This window comes from Melozone crissalis, unplaced genomic scaffold (assembly GCF_028551555.1).
Source record: "Melozone crissalis strain CALT ecotype California unplaced genomic scaffold, PUWL_Pcris_2 ptg000029l_1, whole genome shotgun sequence".
Classification (NCBI taxonomy): Eukaryota; Metazoa; Chordata; class Aves; order Passeriformes; family Passerellidae; genus Melozone; species Melozone crissalis.
In genome coordinates, this window is record NW_026535807.1 from 5,249,831 (window position 1) to 5,266,523 (window position 16,693).

At 41.9% G+C, this 16,693-nt stretch overlaps 1 protein-coding gene across 2 annotated transcripts in view; it reads right to left on the reverse strand.

The window, feature by feature from the left end:
• The window catches only part of TAFA1 (TAFA chemokine like family member 1), a 207,952-nt gene extending 191,571 nt beyond the window's left edge, over positions 1 to 16,381 (reverse strand). Inside the window, exons 1-2 of one of the 2 annotated variants that reach the window (XM_054280901.1) lie at positions 15,802 to 16,381; positions 13,595 to 13,715 (exon numbers count right to left, since the gene is read on the reverse strand). In XM_054280901.1, coding sequence (XP_054136876.1) covers positions 13,595 to 13,712 — 118 coding nt within the window. In that variant the 5' untranslated portion in view covers positions 13,713 to 13,715; positions 15,802 to 16,381. The remainder of the gene's footprint in view (positions 1 to 13,594; positions 13,716 to 15,801) is intronic. The other variant, XM_054280900.1, reaches the window with a different exon arrangement.
• Positions 16,382 to 16,693: the final 312 nt, after the last annotated feature.

Here is a 16,693-nt window from a genome sequence, read left to right on the forward strand (position 1 = left end):
GAGACAGAAAAATCCTGATATCTCATCTCTGCTCTCTTATTTATTTATTCAAGATGTAAAATTGAAGAGCTATTGGAAGGCTCTCTCCCTTCAGTCATATCTTAACACCACAGATCTACTTTAGGGAGAAAGATGAAGAGTCAGCCCCTAAAGCAGAACACAACTTCTGATTAGAGATACTCTGAATTGAATCTATTTAAGGAAAGAAGCAGTACCATCCCTAGTGGTTTTTATTCATCTGGCCATTTCCTCACTCTTCTTTCAGTGTCTAGAAATTTGTCAAACTGTTTCAGGTTTTGTTTTCTATTTTTTCTTTTCCACTTAGTCAGAAAAACAATCTAGTGGTTCTAAACTAATTGCAAAATGCAAATACTGCACCAAAACAACACTTGATATCTTGCTTTGGCTGTCACATAAAAAAAATTCAATTATTTACACTGCTTTAGTCACACAACAAAAGCAACACTGCTTTTCAAAATGTAGACTGTTACCCTGTATTCCCTCAAACTAAAAAATCAACAATTGTCACAACAAAAAATTTACTACAATTACTCAAGCACGTGAAAGTTTATCACCACAAGAGATTCAATGAGCAATTTTTGCATTAATTCTCAGTAGAGAGGGAATCAAGTTTGATATTCAAGGCCTAATGAGAGCCTCCAGACACTTTCTGCAAACCAGGCTGAGGGCAGCAGCTCAGTCACCTTTTCATTGTGTGAGAGGAGAAGGATCCTCTGGAAAAGGATCCCTGGCCAGGACTCCCCAGCCCAAAGAGGTGACTCCAATCTGAAGTGGGGGACACAGTTCATTCTCTGACAGCAAAAAGAGCAAAATGTCCTGACATGAAATAAAACCACTGATAAACATTTACAGAACCTTGGAGTTTCTGTGTTGCCAAAACAGAGATAAATCATGGAGAGATCTTTCTCCAGCCTGGAGGTCTTCTAGGTTCCAACAGATGAGAAGCAAAACTTCTGCAGTCAACCTGAACAGCCAGAGCCCAGGACTGGCCATCAGTGGGGAAGGACCTGAATAGCATCCTGCCCCTGCCAAATGTGTATCACCCCACCTTTGGCTGGGCCAAATCAGACAACACTCACAGGTGATTTTCCACCCAGGATTGCCAGAGCACAGTCCCCTTTTGGGACAGATATTCTGGAGCTTTCCCCAGATTAATCTGTGGTTTTAGAATCAAACAAGAGATTAAGGTTTTGGGGTTTTTTTTTTCCCCAATTATAGCAAAAGAAATAGTCTGAATTTTTTTTCCCCTTTATAAGATGACATTTATCTTGATACAAATTTCCACATTGCTGTAGCTGGCCTACAAGAATTACTACTGAGTAACAGTGAGCAGGCAATATTTGCAAGTTGGACACATTTAAAAAAATACACTGGGCTATCGAGAATCCATTTTAGACTGCCCAGGAAAGGCTGGAAGCACAGCATTGAACTCAGGTGGGAAGTGTAGGTTTTGAGTGAGAAACATGGCTAAAGAGGAAGCCTTCCTGTCCTAAAACAAGCTCAATCTTCTCCCCTCTTTAAGGAAGCAGTTAAATACAAAGTGGGAAGCTCCACACTTGAAGCAAAGCTGGCACGGCCCCTCTGCAGCTCAGCTGGGAGCCTGGACATTCCCTGGGCAGGGGGACATTCCCTGACATGGCACAACTTGTTTGTCAGCTGAACTCCAGCAACACCAGGGCTCTATACACCTCTCAGCTGGGGCACTCTGAGCCATTCCAGCTTAACCACCACGGAAATTTAAGCCAGTGTGAAGTTGGCTTAAGGCAAAGCTCTTGATTCCATGAAAAGAGAGAGCTGAGAGGCTCCTGATCCATCACCCAGCCCAAGCAGCCATGCCAAGGACACAGCATGAGGGAGGGGATTCCTGCTCAGGGCACTGTGAGAAATGATGCTCACTTCCAAAAATGTAAAAGGTTTATTAAGACCTTATCAAAAATACAACAGAAGACTGAATAGAGAAAATACCACAGCACTGGGAGCAGAGAAGTTTTTCCCCCACCATATGCTCAGCCACACAATGGAAATTTTGCCTTTTAACCCCTTAGCTCCTCCCAAAGTTCTTTCCATCTACTCCTCCTTCACTCTCCAGTGGTGGAAATCACTTCCTGAAATCTTGATTGTATATCAGCTGTGCCATAGTGACAAGCCAACCCTCCCAGATATCCCAAACCCAGGCCACTCCCTGATAAAACAAGGGGGTAAAACATAACTATAAATCTATAAAACTTCTCTTAACATATATACATGATATTTCCCTTTTAACTGAGAGTCAACCATGGCATTACCCATCACAGTACCAGCTGCAGGACAGGGTCTGCAGCCACCAGAGGAGGCTGTGAGGAGCGGAGTAACAAAACCTCACTTGTTTCCTTGCCAGCTCCCAGAAATGTGCTCCTGGGGCAGAGCTGGTTCGTCTGATGGCCTGTTCCACTGCTGGACGCTGCACAGGCTGTCCCTGGGCTGGCCAGAAAGAGAAAGAACCAAACAGGCAATGCTAGAGTCCCTGTAAAACTAGGCTGCCTTTTTTCTGTAACAAATGAGGTTCTGAGACCCATATGTGCTATCAAAATATAGAACAATGGAATAATCCCTCCTGACAAAGGCATATTTCAGTTTTGTTCATATCTTTGCCTCTTATGTGAAATCTGGACATTAAAGCACTTGCAAAGCAGACAGGACACAGCTTAGAGTAAGATATCTCAAACTTAAGATACTAATTTATATCATGCATTATACAGAGAAAATTATTTTACCATAGTAATATTTAAAAGCAGGCTTGCATTCTAAACTCTGCATCAGTTTCCCATCCAGATTTTGATTCATAGATTCTGTCAGGACTAAGGTATAATCTCTTCTCACCTGCTAAAGAGCACAGCCCCTCAGATCTAGGGAGCAGCATACTAAAGACACACAATCCTCATCAGAAGAACTTCAGTATAAATCTGATACTTCTTTGTGCCTTGTTTCCATCTCTAGACACTACAGATTACACCTCTTCCTTTGATAGGCTAAAAAACAAGAAAGGAAGGTAAGAATAATTCATTTCACCTAAGAACAGGGTTTAGGGGGGACTTGCACAGCCTGAACCTCAGAGGATTGACTGCTACAAAGGACTGCTCGATGCCACACTGCTTGTAAAAGGTACCAACCAAAACATGTGGGTTGTGTAGACACCAGAAACCACTACAAAATATTTCCTACTGGAAGATTCAGATCAACAGAAATAGTTTTTCCTATGGGTAGGAGATTATTTTTATATATATATAAAACCTTACACATAAATATATTAAAATATATATGATATATATTTTATATTATGATTTATATTCCTCCCAGTTTTTCTTAGAAAACACTTAATCTATCCTACCAATATCAGGAAGTAGGAAATTCTAGCACTTCAAGTTTTTTTTTAATCAAATAGTTCCAGTTTGATCCTTTTTAAAAAATAAAACTGTTTAAAACTATTTAGTTTATTAAGATATTGCTGGTGTTTGAATTGGGATGAAATCAAATGGAATTTTGTTGCTCAAACACCACATCAAGGTGCATTAATTAAGAGGAGGAAATTCTGAAAGCCTTTTCCAAAAGTGAGAGCCTTAGGAGCTTACATAAAGGAAGACTTAGAGAAAACAAAGGAAATTGGTTTAGAGGAAGGGAAAGGGAAAATAAAGACTGAAACAGGATAAAAACCTACAGAAAAGAGCTGGTAATCTGCCTTCATTGTGGAGCCTGCACTAAATGACAGCCTCTGTGTCTGGTGATCTCCCAGGGGTGGTTGTGGAGGGTTAGAAATGCAACGTGCCCTGGATGCTCACTGCCCACAGCCTGCTCCCAGTCAGGGCACCTCAAAATTCCCCTTCCTCCAGCTGTGTTTGAGCTGCTCCTCCCTCCATCCTTTGAGCAGGGAACTCCAGAGCTCACATTCACCTCTGTGGACTCAGAAGAGACCAACCAGGCTCACAATGGAACTGGAGTAACCACGACAAGCATGAGATAAATATCTAATAACCACTCAGCTCATTCAATTCAGCGCGCTATCAACAGCAGGAATCAGCATTAAACAATTACCCAATTCTGCCCTCAGGGAAAGAAAGAAATGCAAAATGTTTCCAGACAAGTCATTGAGAAGGATACATTAAACCTCAACAGAATTCCCTGTGCCCTGCCTGGCAGCTCTCCTGACTCTCAGTGTGCTGTGGCAAATTGGGATACACAAGGTTGGAGCATCATTCATGGTTTTTCTCTACTTTTGCCCACCTGTGAGCCCCATCCTCCACCTCTGCTGGCTTTTAATGGACAGAGGGAAGATCCTGATGTGTCCATTTTCCTGGGAAAGCCAGGAGCTGTCACAGACACTTCCCCACTTCACAGGCTTCACTGTGAATTTCCCTCATGTATTAAGATTTCAGTAGAGGACAAATGTCAAGGCAGGCACAGAAGTGTTGCCCTGCTCCTAGGCATTGAATAATCTCATTTAGGGACAGCTATCAGTGCTGCTTTGGCCTTGTTAATTTTCTCTTCCCAGATACTCACAGCTTTTGTCTACTGCTGTTATCAAGGCATTTGCATGCACTAATCCATGACAAATGGTTTCATTTGATGCACATCTGATTTCCTTGCCTGCCAACTAGAAAGAGATAATAGAAATACCACGAGAAACTAAATTAGAACTAAAGGAGTCATCTATTTCTTGGAGAAACTCAAAACAAGGTTAGGATAAACACCACCCAGGCAGCTGAATTAATGGAGAAAGCACTCAGATGTCAGCTGAGGAAATACAGTTTCTAATTACCTGGAGGGGAAAAAAAATGCTGCATTTCAAAGCTTCACAAAAAGATACTGCTAAAGAAATAATGATACTACAGATGTAGGAGCTGGCTTAGACACAGTCATTCTCTGTCAGATCCTGCCCCAGCACACTGAAAACAATCAGGAACTCAAAAACCTCTGTGAGCTCAACTCATCCCCTGGGTTCCCCTGTTTCACACAGCAGTGACTTCTGACTGACCACACAAATCTGAAACAACTCCATGCAAGTAACCAAAAAGAGGAATCTAATGTGTTAATGAAAGTCACAGTAAATTGTGTTAGCTTAGCCATGAGAGCTTATGACTAAACAAAGGTTTCCCCCAAATTTCTGCTGTTTAATGAAAAGTGTATCCTTGCGTAAAAAGGGGCAATTTCTGAAAACACCAGACCTACTTTAATTTCAGTGCTGCTCTAAACCAAAACAAGAGCTGGTACCAGCCAGAAGGACACACAAGATCCTCCTCATGTTCACCCTGGTATTGAATCTGAGCTCTCTGTGGTCTGGATTCCTCTTGGGAAAGAGGCAGCCACTGGCAGATCTGAATTTCAGCTTCCAGACAGGATTTATGCCTTTATCAGCATGATGGCTTGTTTTGGGTAGCTGCTGATACCTATACAGCTAATTTTTTCCCTCAAAGAGGAATATCAAGGCAGAAATAAAGAAGGCACAAAGACATAGAATCACTTCTTAAAGTTTCAACTTAGGAAACTGATTCTTAAAAACAAACAAAGTATTAAGTCCTCAGAATTTCCCACCCACTTCCAGTTTTGGCTATAAAACATGAAATAGGCTGGTGTTCAAAGGTTTCTGAACTGTAAAATTAGCCAATTTTTAAAGACATGATAGAAAGCATAGGAATTACTGTATCATAGAAATAAAATAATAGGTTAATTATTAATATAATTACAGGAAGTACCTATATCTAGTCATATTTCAGTGTATTTTGCCATACCTTCCTTATCCACAGCACCTTTAGCCAGTCCAGGAATGAAGCTAAGGTCTTCTCTAAAATGTGTTTTTATTTCAAAATGTAGTGCTCTGAACATGACCTTAATGATATTGCACTGTTATTTGATCTCATTTCTGTCTGGATTTTGGTTTTATTTAAATTCAGAATGATTCAGAATGTGAACACTTACTTTTTAATATGTTTATATAGGCAAATATATGAGTTACAGATACTCTTAAACTCTGGAATACATTCAGTCACCACTGTGTTATTGGGATTCCTGGGCAGCATGTAGGAAAGAGGTGCTAACCAATAGGTTCCCTTCATTTCTGCATGTTCTTGTAAGAAACAAACATATAAATCAATGAAACCAATTTTCCAAATAAAATGTCCTTGCTTGCTCTCAAGCACTTAATTAAACACCATTAACTCTAGTTTGTTTTGGCAACCAATTAATGTCATGATCAAATATAAATAGACTCTGCAAGAAAAGATTATAATTAATAAATCCTGAACAACACAGTACAATTGTACTGAAGTCTTGCTTGCCAGCAATATTTAGCAGCAGTTTTGGAGAGCATTAATGAGGACAGTAAAAATAAAGTTTTAACAGGGGTGCAGTTCAGATCCTGAGGTTTTTGCCTGTACCCAGGCTGATCTGTAGAGTCTTTGGTTGCTGACATTATTTACAACACAGAAAAATCACAATCCCAGGTTCCACACTTTGCAACAAACTGATATGTACATGCATAGGAGTCTTTAATCAAGTTCTCCACAGATATAACTCTCACTTGTACACACTTTAATTGACAGTGTATTTTACTTTGCTCCCTGTTTTTTGGTAGGTTCAAAATGAGGTTTCTTGATTCAGATTTGTCAACTACAGAAAACTAAATTAATCCAGCAGATCTTTGGATCGTGCACAAGGATGGATTAAAAACATTCTTTAATCTGAACCAAGACCTCTCCTGATAATCAAGAGACAAGGATCACTGTTTAAGCTGATTTTCAGTTTCCTATTCATTTAGTAACACTTAAGGTACATGGTATACACATAAAACTTAACTGTTCATGGTAGAAATATTTGTGCCTAATTCCAAAAATCTCCCAGCATGTGTGGCTGGGTGGGATTTGCTCATGGAGAGCAGGTTATTCCCTGGGTTACCTGGAACTCAGAGACACTGCACCACAATGAGGGTACCCATCCCAACAGACTGTTCATGTGCTGTACTTCACTCGCTGATTCTCAAGGAATCCCTTTCACATCATCCAAAAATGAGTAAAATTTTATATTCTTGCCATCATTTCAGTTCCCAAGCCCAGCTGTTTTCTCAAAATAAGGATTACTGTGGAACAGTAGGACAGAGTTATTGATTATCATGATAGCAACAGTGATCCTGCACGCTGCTGTCACTGAAGTGACCTTTCAAGAAGGGCAGGAGTGTTTTCTTCACCCACTATGAAGGGGCAAACTGGTATTCCACAAGAAATACAGAAGGCAAGAGAGAGATGTCAAAAAACAATCTAAATAGAGCGTAGAAATATGAGTCACAGAAACATTGGGCTGTGTAACTTCATTCAGCTTAATTTACACCCCCGATTCCCCATTGTGCATCACTGCCTCACTCTCATAAATTTAGACTCCAACTGTGCTGCAGTCCTTGTGGTCCCTTCTCAGGGCACACTGAACAGAAAGCTCCAGCATCACTCCCATGCAAAGGAGTAACATCAGCTGGAGAAAACTGCTCTGTATAGGGCATCTGAAAACAGCAAAAAATGCTGAGTTCCACCAGGAAAAAAAACCCAAAAATCTTGCTCACAGCACAGGTTGGTTTCACAGAGTGGAAAGAAAAACATTCTGAAGGAAACACAAATATTATAGACAGTACAGGGTAAAATAATATCAAACTTAAAGTGGAAAACACATCAATCTTATGAAGCAATGCACTTGAATATTACTTTTTAAAATATAAATGAGCCTTGGACTAAAGCAGGCTAATCATTAAAGGCATGTTTCTGATGTTATCAGCAGAAACACTTCAGCGCAGAGCAATGTAGTCTGCCTCTGGGGTTTATATTTGTAGGTGCCAAATGTTCCTTGGGATTTTACCACCCCAGAATGAATTCCCACAGTCTTTAAGGCCATGACAGCGAGCTACAAATAGTGGTGTGCACTGAAAGGTCCCTGCATGACTCACAGGGCCCCAAGGCTGCACTTGGAGAGGGAGGCTCAGCACAGGGCTGGGAGCAGGAGACGCTGCTGAGGCCAGCACAGCAAGAGGGGATTTTTGGTCCCTGCTTCCCCAGGGCAGCTCTGCCCAACTCTCTGCCTGCAGAGAGGCCTGAGGGAGGGCTGAAATGGCACGGGATGGGGACAGGAGCATGGCCAGGAGGAAAGGGAACTAAACCAGAGCACAGAGTGTGTCGGTGCAGAGTACCAGCACAGGAGGCATCATCCCATTGTCCCTCTGGGAGCAGTTTAGGAGCACTCCGCCATTGCTGGTTTGCACAAGGTGTGCAGTGAGAGTGACCCCACAGGAAAGGTGGCACCCAACAGGGAATGCAGCCACACTTACAGCAGCTCTTGGGGAGCCCTCCTGTGCTGCTCAGGCCCCAGCGCACACCCTGGCCCTGCTGCTCCTCACAGCCCATGAGTAAGCAGGCAGCACATTCACCAGTCACTGGTGACAGCTCTGCTCCACCTGCACCAAGCTGTGAGGATCCCAGCTGCCCTTCTGCTCCTGCACTGACCAGCCAGGGAAGACAGCCTGACCCCTGGCAATACCAACCTGTCCTTCCCGTTTACTTCCCCTGTGTCAAAGGCAGCAGACCCCAAACACTCCCATGGCTAACCCTATCTCCAAGCACACCCTGGAGCCATGTTAGCTTTGTTTCAGAGGTTTGATGTTTCAGGAAAAAAAAAAAAAAATCAAAAGCCAAAATCACAGGGTGCAATACTTCTGATGAAGTCAGCTGCTGTAAACAAGCCCATCACACAAGCACAGCAGGCAGTTCATTGCCATCATGCTGCTAGAAGCCCTACCTCATGCTTAAGTGTTGATTTTGTCACATCAGTTCTCTTCCTAAACAAAGTACGTGTCCACATACATCCAAATGTATTTTGTGTGTGACCAGGAACACAGTAGGTACTTACAGCCTGGATTTCTTCACTTAGCAGTTGGTAATTTCACATTTCCAAGAGCAGCCTGTCAAGGCCAGGTGTGTATAACAAAGGTATCACAAGGGAGATCTTTCCAGTGAGTGACTGGAACAGCTCCTTGTGAGCAGGATTTTCTCACTGTGAACAAACCAGGGCACTGTGCTGCTTCCTGTGCATTTGCTGAAGTCAATGAAAACTGAGTCAGACCTTAGAACTTAAAAATGTGCTGATTTTAATTAACACAGCAAGAAACAATAGCTGTCACCTTTCATGGCCATGGCTGGCTGTGTTCCTGCCTGGCAATTTGAACATTGTATACTGAAGGCAACAGTTTGCATTCACACCATGTGATTAATGAAGCACAATTCTTGCTAATCACAGAAACTTTTATTTATTAACTGCCTAGTGCCACACTTGCCTCTGTCCACAGCAAGAGCAAAGATCCTGCTGAACTCACCTTCCCAATCTCAATTGCTCTACAAAGTAGAGACATTTTATTTATACTTTCCTGAGGAATTAGATTCAAAACCCTGCCTGTTTTGAACTGAATAGCCACATATATGGGGCATATGAAAATAGCAGACCTTTTGAAATGTGAAAATATGCAGTTTACCCCAGGGCTATAAAAAAATCAGTGGGAAGGCCAAGATCAGAACTAAGACATTTTTTGCTCACAGCCACATTCTACAGTTTCTGCAAAATGCTGTCTACTGAGAAACATGCTCACAGCATCCTTAGGTTGATGTTCCTTGTTAGTTGGTGCAGAATTGCTTTGAGACTGACTTTTCTGTCTCGTAATCTGTAGTACAGACAATCACTTCTTGAGAAGACTTTTAATAGGCACATCATTAACTACTGTCACAATAAAAGGTACTTCATGTTTAGCATCATAAAATTCCAGCCTTGATTCAGTCCATGATTTCTTCCTCTGAACAGGCCTATTTTTAATTAGCATATTTGCAAATGTCAGCAGTGCTACAGTGGATCCTTTTTTCTGCTTGTGTGTGCCTTCCATCTTCACACTGCACACCAGACTAACTTGATGTGTTCGTAATTCATTTGCACAAACTTACAGGTGAATCCTATGTCCTTCCAACACATGGGCAGTGTTGTCACTTATGATTAGCTGAAAGATCCAATACCTTGTTATGGAACAAAGTCAAAATTTTGCAAAAAATTGCATAATTGAAAGGGTAATGGGTGCTTTATTTATTTTTTAACTTGAATCCTGTACTTTGCTAATATCTTATGTCACCAAACCCCAGCATCTACTTCCTGCTGCTGGGAGGATCAATCCTGTCAATCAGATGATCAATGAACTATCACAGGCACTCAGATAACTCTGCAAATCAACGTGGCCACTCTAACCCCTCAGGCCAATTCCACAGCCCTAAAACTCTGTGTATCTTAGAGACCAAAACAACCAGCATGGAATTCTTTTCATTACCACTATTTCTTTTTAAATCACACAGAAATGACAAGCTTGCAAAGAAGATGGAGATTTGTTTCCACATAAAGTTATTTCCTGTGAATGCTTTCACACATCCTTTGCCTAACATGATTTTCATGAAAGTGAAATATAGGCATAAAAAACCCTGCAGAAAGCCATGAGCATTGCCCAAGGGGAATTACACTGCAGTGGGGTTCTGCAGGTTTACTCCCAGGTCTCCTCTTCCTCACCTACCCAAGTCAAAAGGAACAGGCACCAAAATTTAAGGGCACTAAAGAGCGGCACTCAAACTTCTCACTGTGTTAATGAGACAATAAAGAATTAATGAACATGCACAAACAATACAGCATCATCCATCTCATAAGCAAGCAGTATTTACTATGGCCTTACTACCTGTGCCCACCTGCCAACATTTCACAGAAAATAAAGGCACAAATACTGTCATGTAGAGCAGTTTGTCACATTCGTTTCCAGGTTCATACCTTCTGCTAAGTCATTTAACTGAACAAAGAAGTACTGAATTATAAAAATGAAAAATTATACTGCACTGGAAAGAGGTTTTAAGCTTCTGTGATTGCACAATGTGTTAAAATCTATTTCAACCCATTCAGATACTTGCTTAAGAAAGTTTCTGGGAGGAGAAAAAAAGATCAAGCTCAGAAATCTCTACTGATAAACTAACCTTTTAATATATTGCCCTTGATTTCCAGGGTTTCCAAACTGGATTAACTGCTGTGGTCCAGATGGATATACTCGCTGTGCTAATCCACTGTGTTCAGTTCAAGTTTATTATGCTAAATACACTCCAAGAGGATTTTATCTTCTACCTGCACCTTCCTGTGCTCAGTGAGACTCTTCTATTCATCAAGAATGAAAAGCACAAGATGAGGTGGAACCTGCCCTTTTAATTATCTTGTACCAAAGTGGCCCCATGATGGAGATGAACTGCTCAAACTCTTTGATTTTAGGCCAGCTCATTGTCTATGCAAGATCACAAACTGAAAGAAAAGGTATGCTGAGCATGCTATTGATTACAGCTCTATCTGCCATGATCCAATAAGTTGAAATTTCATACACCAAGTATTAAATTACTGAAATTATGCTTTGGCTTATCTGCATCCATTTTTTATTCACTTTTATTTGGCTGAACATTTTAATCTTACTTACACAGTTTCTAACTGAAAGTAAACTACGCATTCCTAATAATATAAATATGAAAAATAGGGTGTGCTCAGGGACTGCAGTTGAATACATTAAAATCACTCAGTTTGCTAGTTAACATATTTCCATCCCTTTTATGTACAACCTTTCACATTCAGTTGGCAGACTGCAAATTCATGGCCTTATTAAAAAAAACAGTGTCTTGATTTTCTGTTGTGACAGCAGAAATCGCCCAAAATATCTGAGAGTTTCCCTAAAGGACACTCACTGGCTGGTACTTCCCAGGTGCAGCACAATCTGAATTTGAGGTGAACAGCATGTCAAATTCCACTCATCTGTCAATGTAGCAGATTATTTCTTGAGAGACTGAAATTGGCTGCCTGGGATCAGAACACCATCAATCTTCTTCATGTAGGGTGCAGAGAAGCTGCCGGAGCCAGGCTCGCAGGAGGGAAAGCTTGGCTGCTTCTAAGTAGGTGATGAGGCAGCTGTAAAACCTTCACTCTATCTGTAGCACATCCCTGAGTGAAAGATTTTGTCATTTTTCACATTTCCCCAACATTTGGTATGCATTCCATGTCTTGCTGTTCTTGCTTCATAAAAAAGGTGATTTTTCAAGCTTAGGCAAATGTTGCAGAGCTCTGGATCTGCCCAGCTCTCATTTTTTCTCATAATGTCACTTGTTTCAACTGATTCCATAAAGTGATATTACGTTTTCCCTTTAATACCTGTGCAGCTGGGCTCTTTCTTCCCCCCTTTCCTTCACTAGGGACACACTCTCAAATAACCAGCAGCATTTCTGATAATTGCACTATAATAAATCTCTGCAAGTCCCAGATAAGTCCTTCACCCCTCAAACTTCAAGCACTCCCAGATTTCCAGGGCCAGGGGATAAAGGTGATACCCTTGGTTAATGTGATGCTCTAACAAGGGCACTGAGACCTGGCCTAGCAAGGATTTTGGTCTACTCCTCTGTAACATTTATGTTTTATTAGAACAAGTCAAGACAATGACAATACCTGTGATTTCTGGGCAAGAAACATACCTGGGAAAACTTTAAAATTCAAAGCTGCTAAAGACCTGTGTTCAAGCCCATCTGTCTTTGAAGGGATATCATTTGATCAAAAAGCATTAAAATATTAATTGCCACATTGTAAGATGACTCATCACTGTGAGTTAACACTTTCCATCTTTCATTTCTACAACTCTTAGAGCCCCTCCCACCTTTTCTTTGGATTCAAATTTGGTTAAGTGACATTCTTGGCCCATCTAATTTTAACCAGATGAAAATACTGTGCTAGAAAATGCCACCACCTCAATTTTTAGCATAGCACATTCTTCAAAGTGCAATTAGCAGTTGAAGGAGTCATGTGATCCATTTTTCTTATTAAAAACACAATAAAACCACTGCTGTGCTGTCCCTGCAGACCCAGCAGTCCAAGTGAAGTGAGCTGTGTTCTCCACTGCTAACCTGTGGGATTGATTCTGCCTTTACAGGCACTGCACTCTATCCATAGTCCCAAATTCTCCTCCAGGACACACTTTTGCAGCCCCATCAATTTCAGAGGTAAACTTGAGAATCTCTGAGTGAGTGTGCCTCCTTTAACCCAAGGCAAACATCCAATCTCCAGTTTCAGTGCCTGTGGTTTAAGGAACAAACCTGAACCCAGTTTGGGTCAGATAAGCACAAAGTTCCACAAACCTGTGCTCTCACAGTGTCCAAGTTCTACAGAAATTCCAGAACTTCACCAAATGGGAAGAAGCAGAGAGAGAAACAAGGACACAGAAACAGAACTGTTCCCCACAATGGGATTTTCTGTTGGGCAATTGTTAGAAAATGACATTAAACATGACTATTCCCACATTGGATTGGCAAAGCACAACACACATTACACTCACCAGAAAACAGATGCTGTGCAATACAAAGGCAAACAACTCATAAAACTTAAATGATAAAGAGAATTTTGATTAGTCAATCATTTATCAAGACAGACAGGAGCACGGGCAGAGAGCCTGCAAGCCCAGAGCTGAGCTCAGTCCTACCTGGTCTGTGCAGGTGATGCTGCTGGAAAGTGTGATGGAGGGATCCCTGACAGAGCAGCATTGCACAGGCACTTATCCACAAATACAGGACCCAGGACATTGCAGAGACCACTGCCATTCTCTAAACAAAATATTAGACACACATTATTATCCAATGCCTTCCAGCACACACAATAGTCAGCTTCCATTACAACAGTGGTTTTAATATTTTTCTTTTTCACTCCTTTTGCTAAATGTCTTTTGATTATCATTCCCCCCCTGCAGGATGCAATTGTTGTACAACAAAGGTCATGCCCAAAAAGGACAGCTGAGGTAAAGAGACGTCAACACAGGAGCCTGGGTAACTTTAATAATTCAGTGGTAAAAATCAAACTGCAATAATCTGAGGACTAACAAAACCACAATATAAATAGAAGCTGGGAAATATTCTCACACTGATCCACAGCTCAATTTACAAGGGAGTTAAAAATATAAACCAAATTATAAAAAGTCACAACACCAGCTGGAAAATACCAACATGATGTCCAGACAGTATCAAAGCTGCTTTAAATACATTGCAGAAAGACATAACATATTCTCAGCTATCCAAGACATATTGCCAAAATACTCCATCCCCAAAACTAAAAAGGCTATTACTGACCCAGAAGGTAACAGTACATTGTTTGGTTTTTTTGCTTTTGCAAGCATTAATTATTAATTATGCTTTTGTCTACCAAACAAAGTAATTGTTTCTCAGAATTATGTTCTAATCCCCAGATGAAATCAGCTTCCTTTTGTTCGACCTGTGCATGCACAAGGACTGGAGCACGGCCAGACTGAATTTCAGATGTGCTCTATAGAAGATTTGATGCTTCCACAAAGCACACTGTGTCAAAATTTTAAAAATATTCCCTTTGCAAAGGGAAAAGGCAATTTCTTTGTCTGCTGGTGCACTTGGCCACACAGTGCAGACAACTCTTTTTCCATACTTGTGCCCATGGCTGTACTAACTGGGTGAATTTCCCTCTGACTTGTTAACTTCAGCAGCTCTTGCTCAGTGCCTGCAAGGATCAGGAGGTTTGCAAGGCTCAGCTACGCTACACATCGTCCAGTTCCCCTAACAGCACCTTGTGCTGCATTTCAGATGGGCAAATTAATCAAACTTCAGGCACTCTCCTCACTCAGCCAATGACGGGATGCTGCTCTCTATCTAATAATCCAATCAGCTGAACATCATTTTCACAGAGCAAGAAAGACTTTGAAAGATTCAAATCTCTCACATGGAAAAAAAAATCACGTCTTTACAAAAAAAAAAAAAAAAAACTGCATGCAATATCAGGGGATTTCTACAGTAGGAAGATGAACAATATTAAAATAGTGAAATGCTGTGGCAATAAAATATATGCATATAAATCCTTTTTTTTTTTTGTCCTGATTTTAAAGCAGCAGAGTCTTTGGGAAGCTTTTTAAGTCTAATTAGTTGAAATGAACCACATAAACTGACAAGTATAATTAATAGAGAATACCAAAACATTATTTTGATCAGCATGAGGCTCTTCCTTTCTCTGTACTGAGTGCTTGATGCACTGCTTGGTGTATAATTAATTTCATTTCCAACTGTTTGCTTTGCAGTATACAATGCACTTTTTCTCCTCTCTTTTTAGACCCATTTATCTTGCAAAATAGATTCAATCTCCTCAGATCAGGGAGCTCCCGGGAGGCTTCCCGTGTCTTCAGGAATTAACACCTTCTTGTCATAATTGGTGCTCCCGTGCTTTTTATACCACAAGGCAAAGGGAAAGGTGAGCCTCACGCAGGGGAATTTCAGGTAATCAGGTTATTTAAACTGAACTTTAAAAATCCCAGTCAAAGAGCGAAACTTCCACAACCTGCTAAATGCTCCTGTATCTTTCCTCCGGCATCATGCTCTTCACACATGGACAGCAGACTTTACCCACTCAGGCTTTAAAATTAGTTTTTGTGGCTTTTTAAAATATAAAATCCTCTCTCAAACATTTGCTATTTCATACTACCTTTGCTCAAACCCAGCATTTCTTACAAATATTTCTTCATGCACTCGTTCATCCGCAAACTGCCACACACACATAATTTCACCCAGAGATCATCTTATCATTAATACAGAAACACAGCAGTGAATATTTCCCACTTATTATCAGAGGAGTTCCAGATCTGCTTTCTGAATCTTAAATCCTGAGGAAGCTCCTTACCTGAGTAATCCAACCAAGAGCAGAGCACTCTAGTAGCGTTCATCGGAAAGATCTAATACTTTTTTAAATCCATCTGTACCACAATAAGGGATTTCTTTTATAGCTTCCCAATAATCTTCTTTATCAGGATTAAAAGTAGAAAAAAAAAAGAAGCAAAAAAATCTCTTTTTCGTTACAAATCCTGTTTCCAGAGTAAAGAAGACATCTGAGCTCTCAGACTGCCGTCAGAAAAGTGGCCAAGGTTTGAGGGGTGGAAACCTTCTCATTTTCACCTTTAGATCATTGCCGAGCATCCCCTTGTGCTGGAGGAGCCCTCCGGAGGGGTCTGGCGGCGAGGAGCGGCTCGCAGGACACGCGAGGCCGAGCAGCAGCCGGCGGCTGAGGGCAGCGCGGCCGCGGCTCCGCACGGGCGGCACAAGGCGGCGGCTCCCGGACCTGCCCGAGCCTATTTCAACACATCCCCGCTCGGGAGAGTATCACATGTGCCTTAAAGCGACACAGCCCGCGCTCAGCCAGCGACTGGAGCTGCATTTAAATAGCGGCAGCAGAGCCCGCACGGCGCAGGGGAGCGGCCGCTCCGGCTGCGGGAGGCGGGCGGGGAGGGGAGCGGGGAGCGCCGGGGGCTGCGCGGCCTCCGAGGCGCCTGGGACGGGCTGGTTCCGCCAGCACAGCCTTTATCCGCCAGCCCTCATCCCCCAGCCCTCTCCTGGCACCTGTTCACCACTTAAGGAGCCTCCTGCCTTGCACATGCCTGGGAAGGGGAAGGGAGGTGCAGGGAAAGGGGAGCGAGGCTCACGGCAGAGCCGGAGACTCCCTCACGCTCCCAGGGGCTGTCCAGCGCCTCGCCACAACTCTCAGGGGGGAATCTTTGTCTTTTCTTCCAACTCCATTT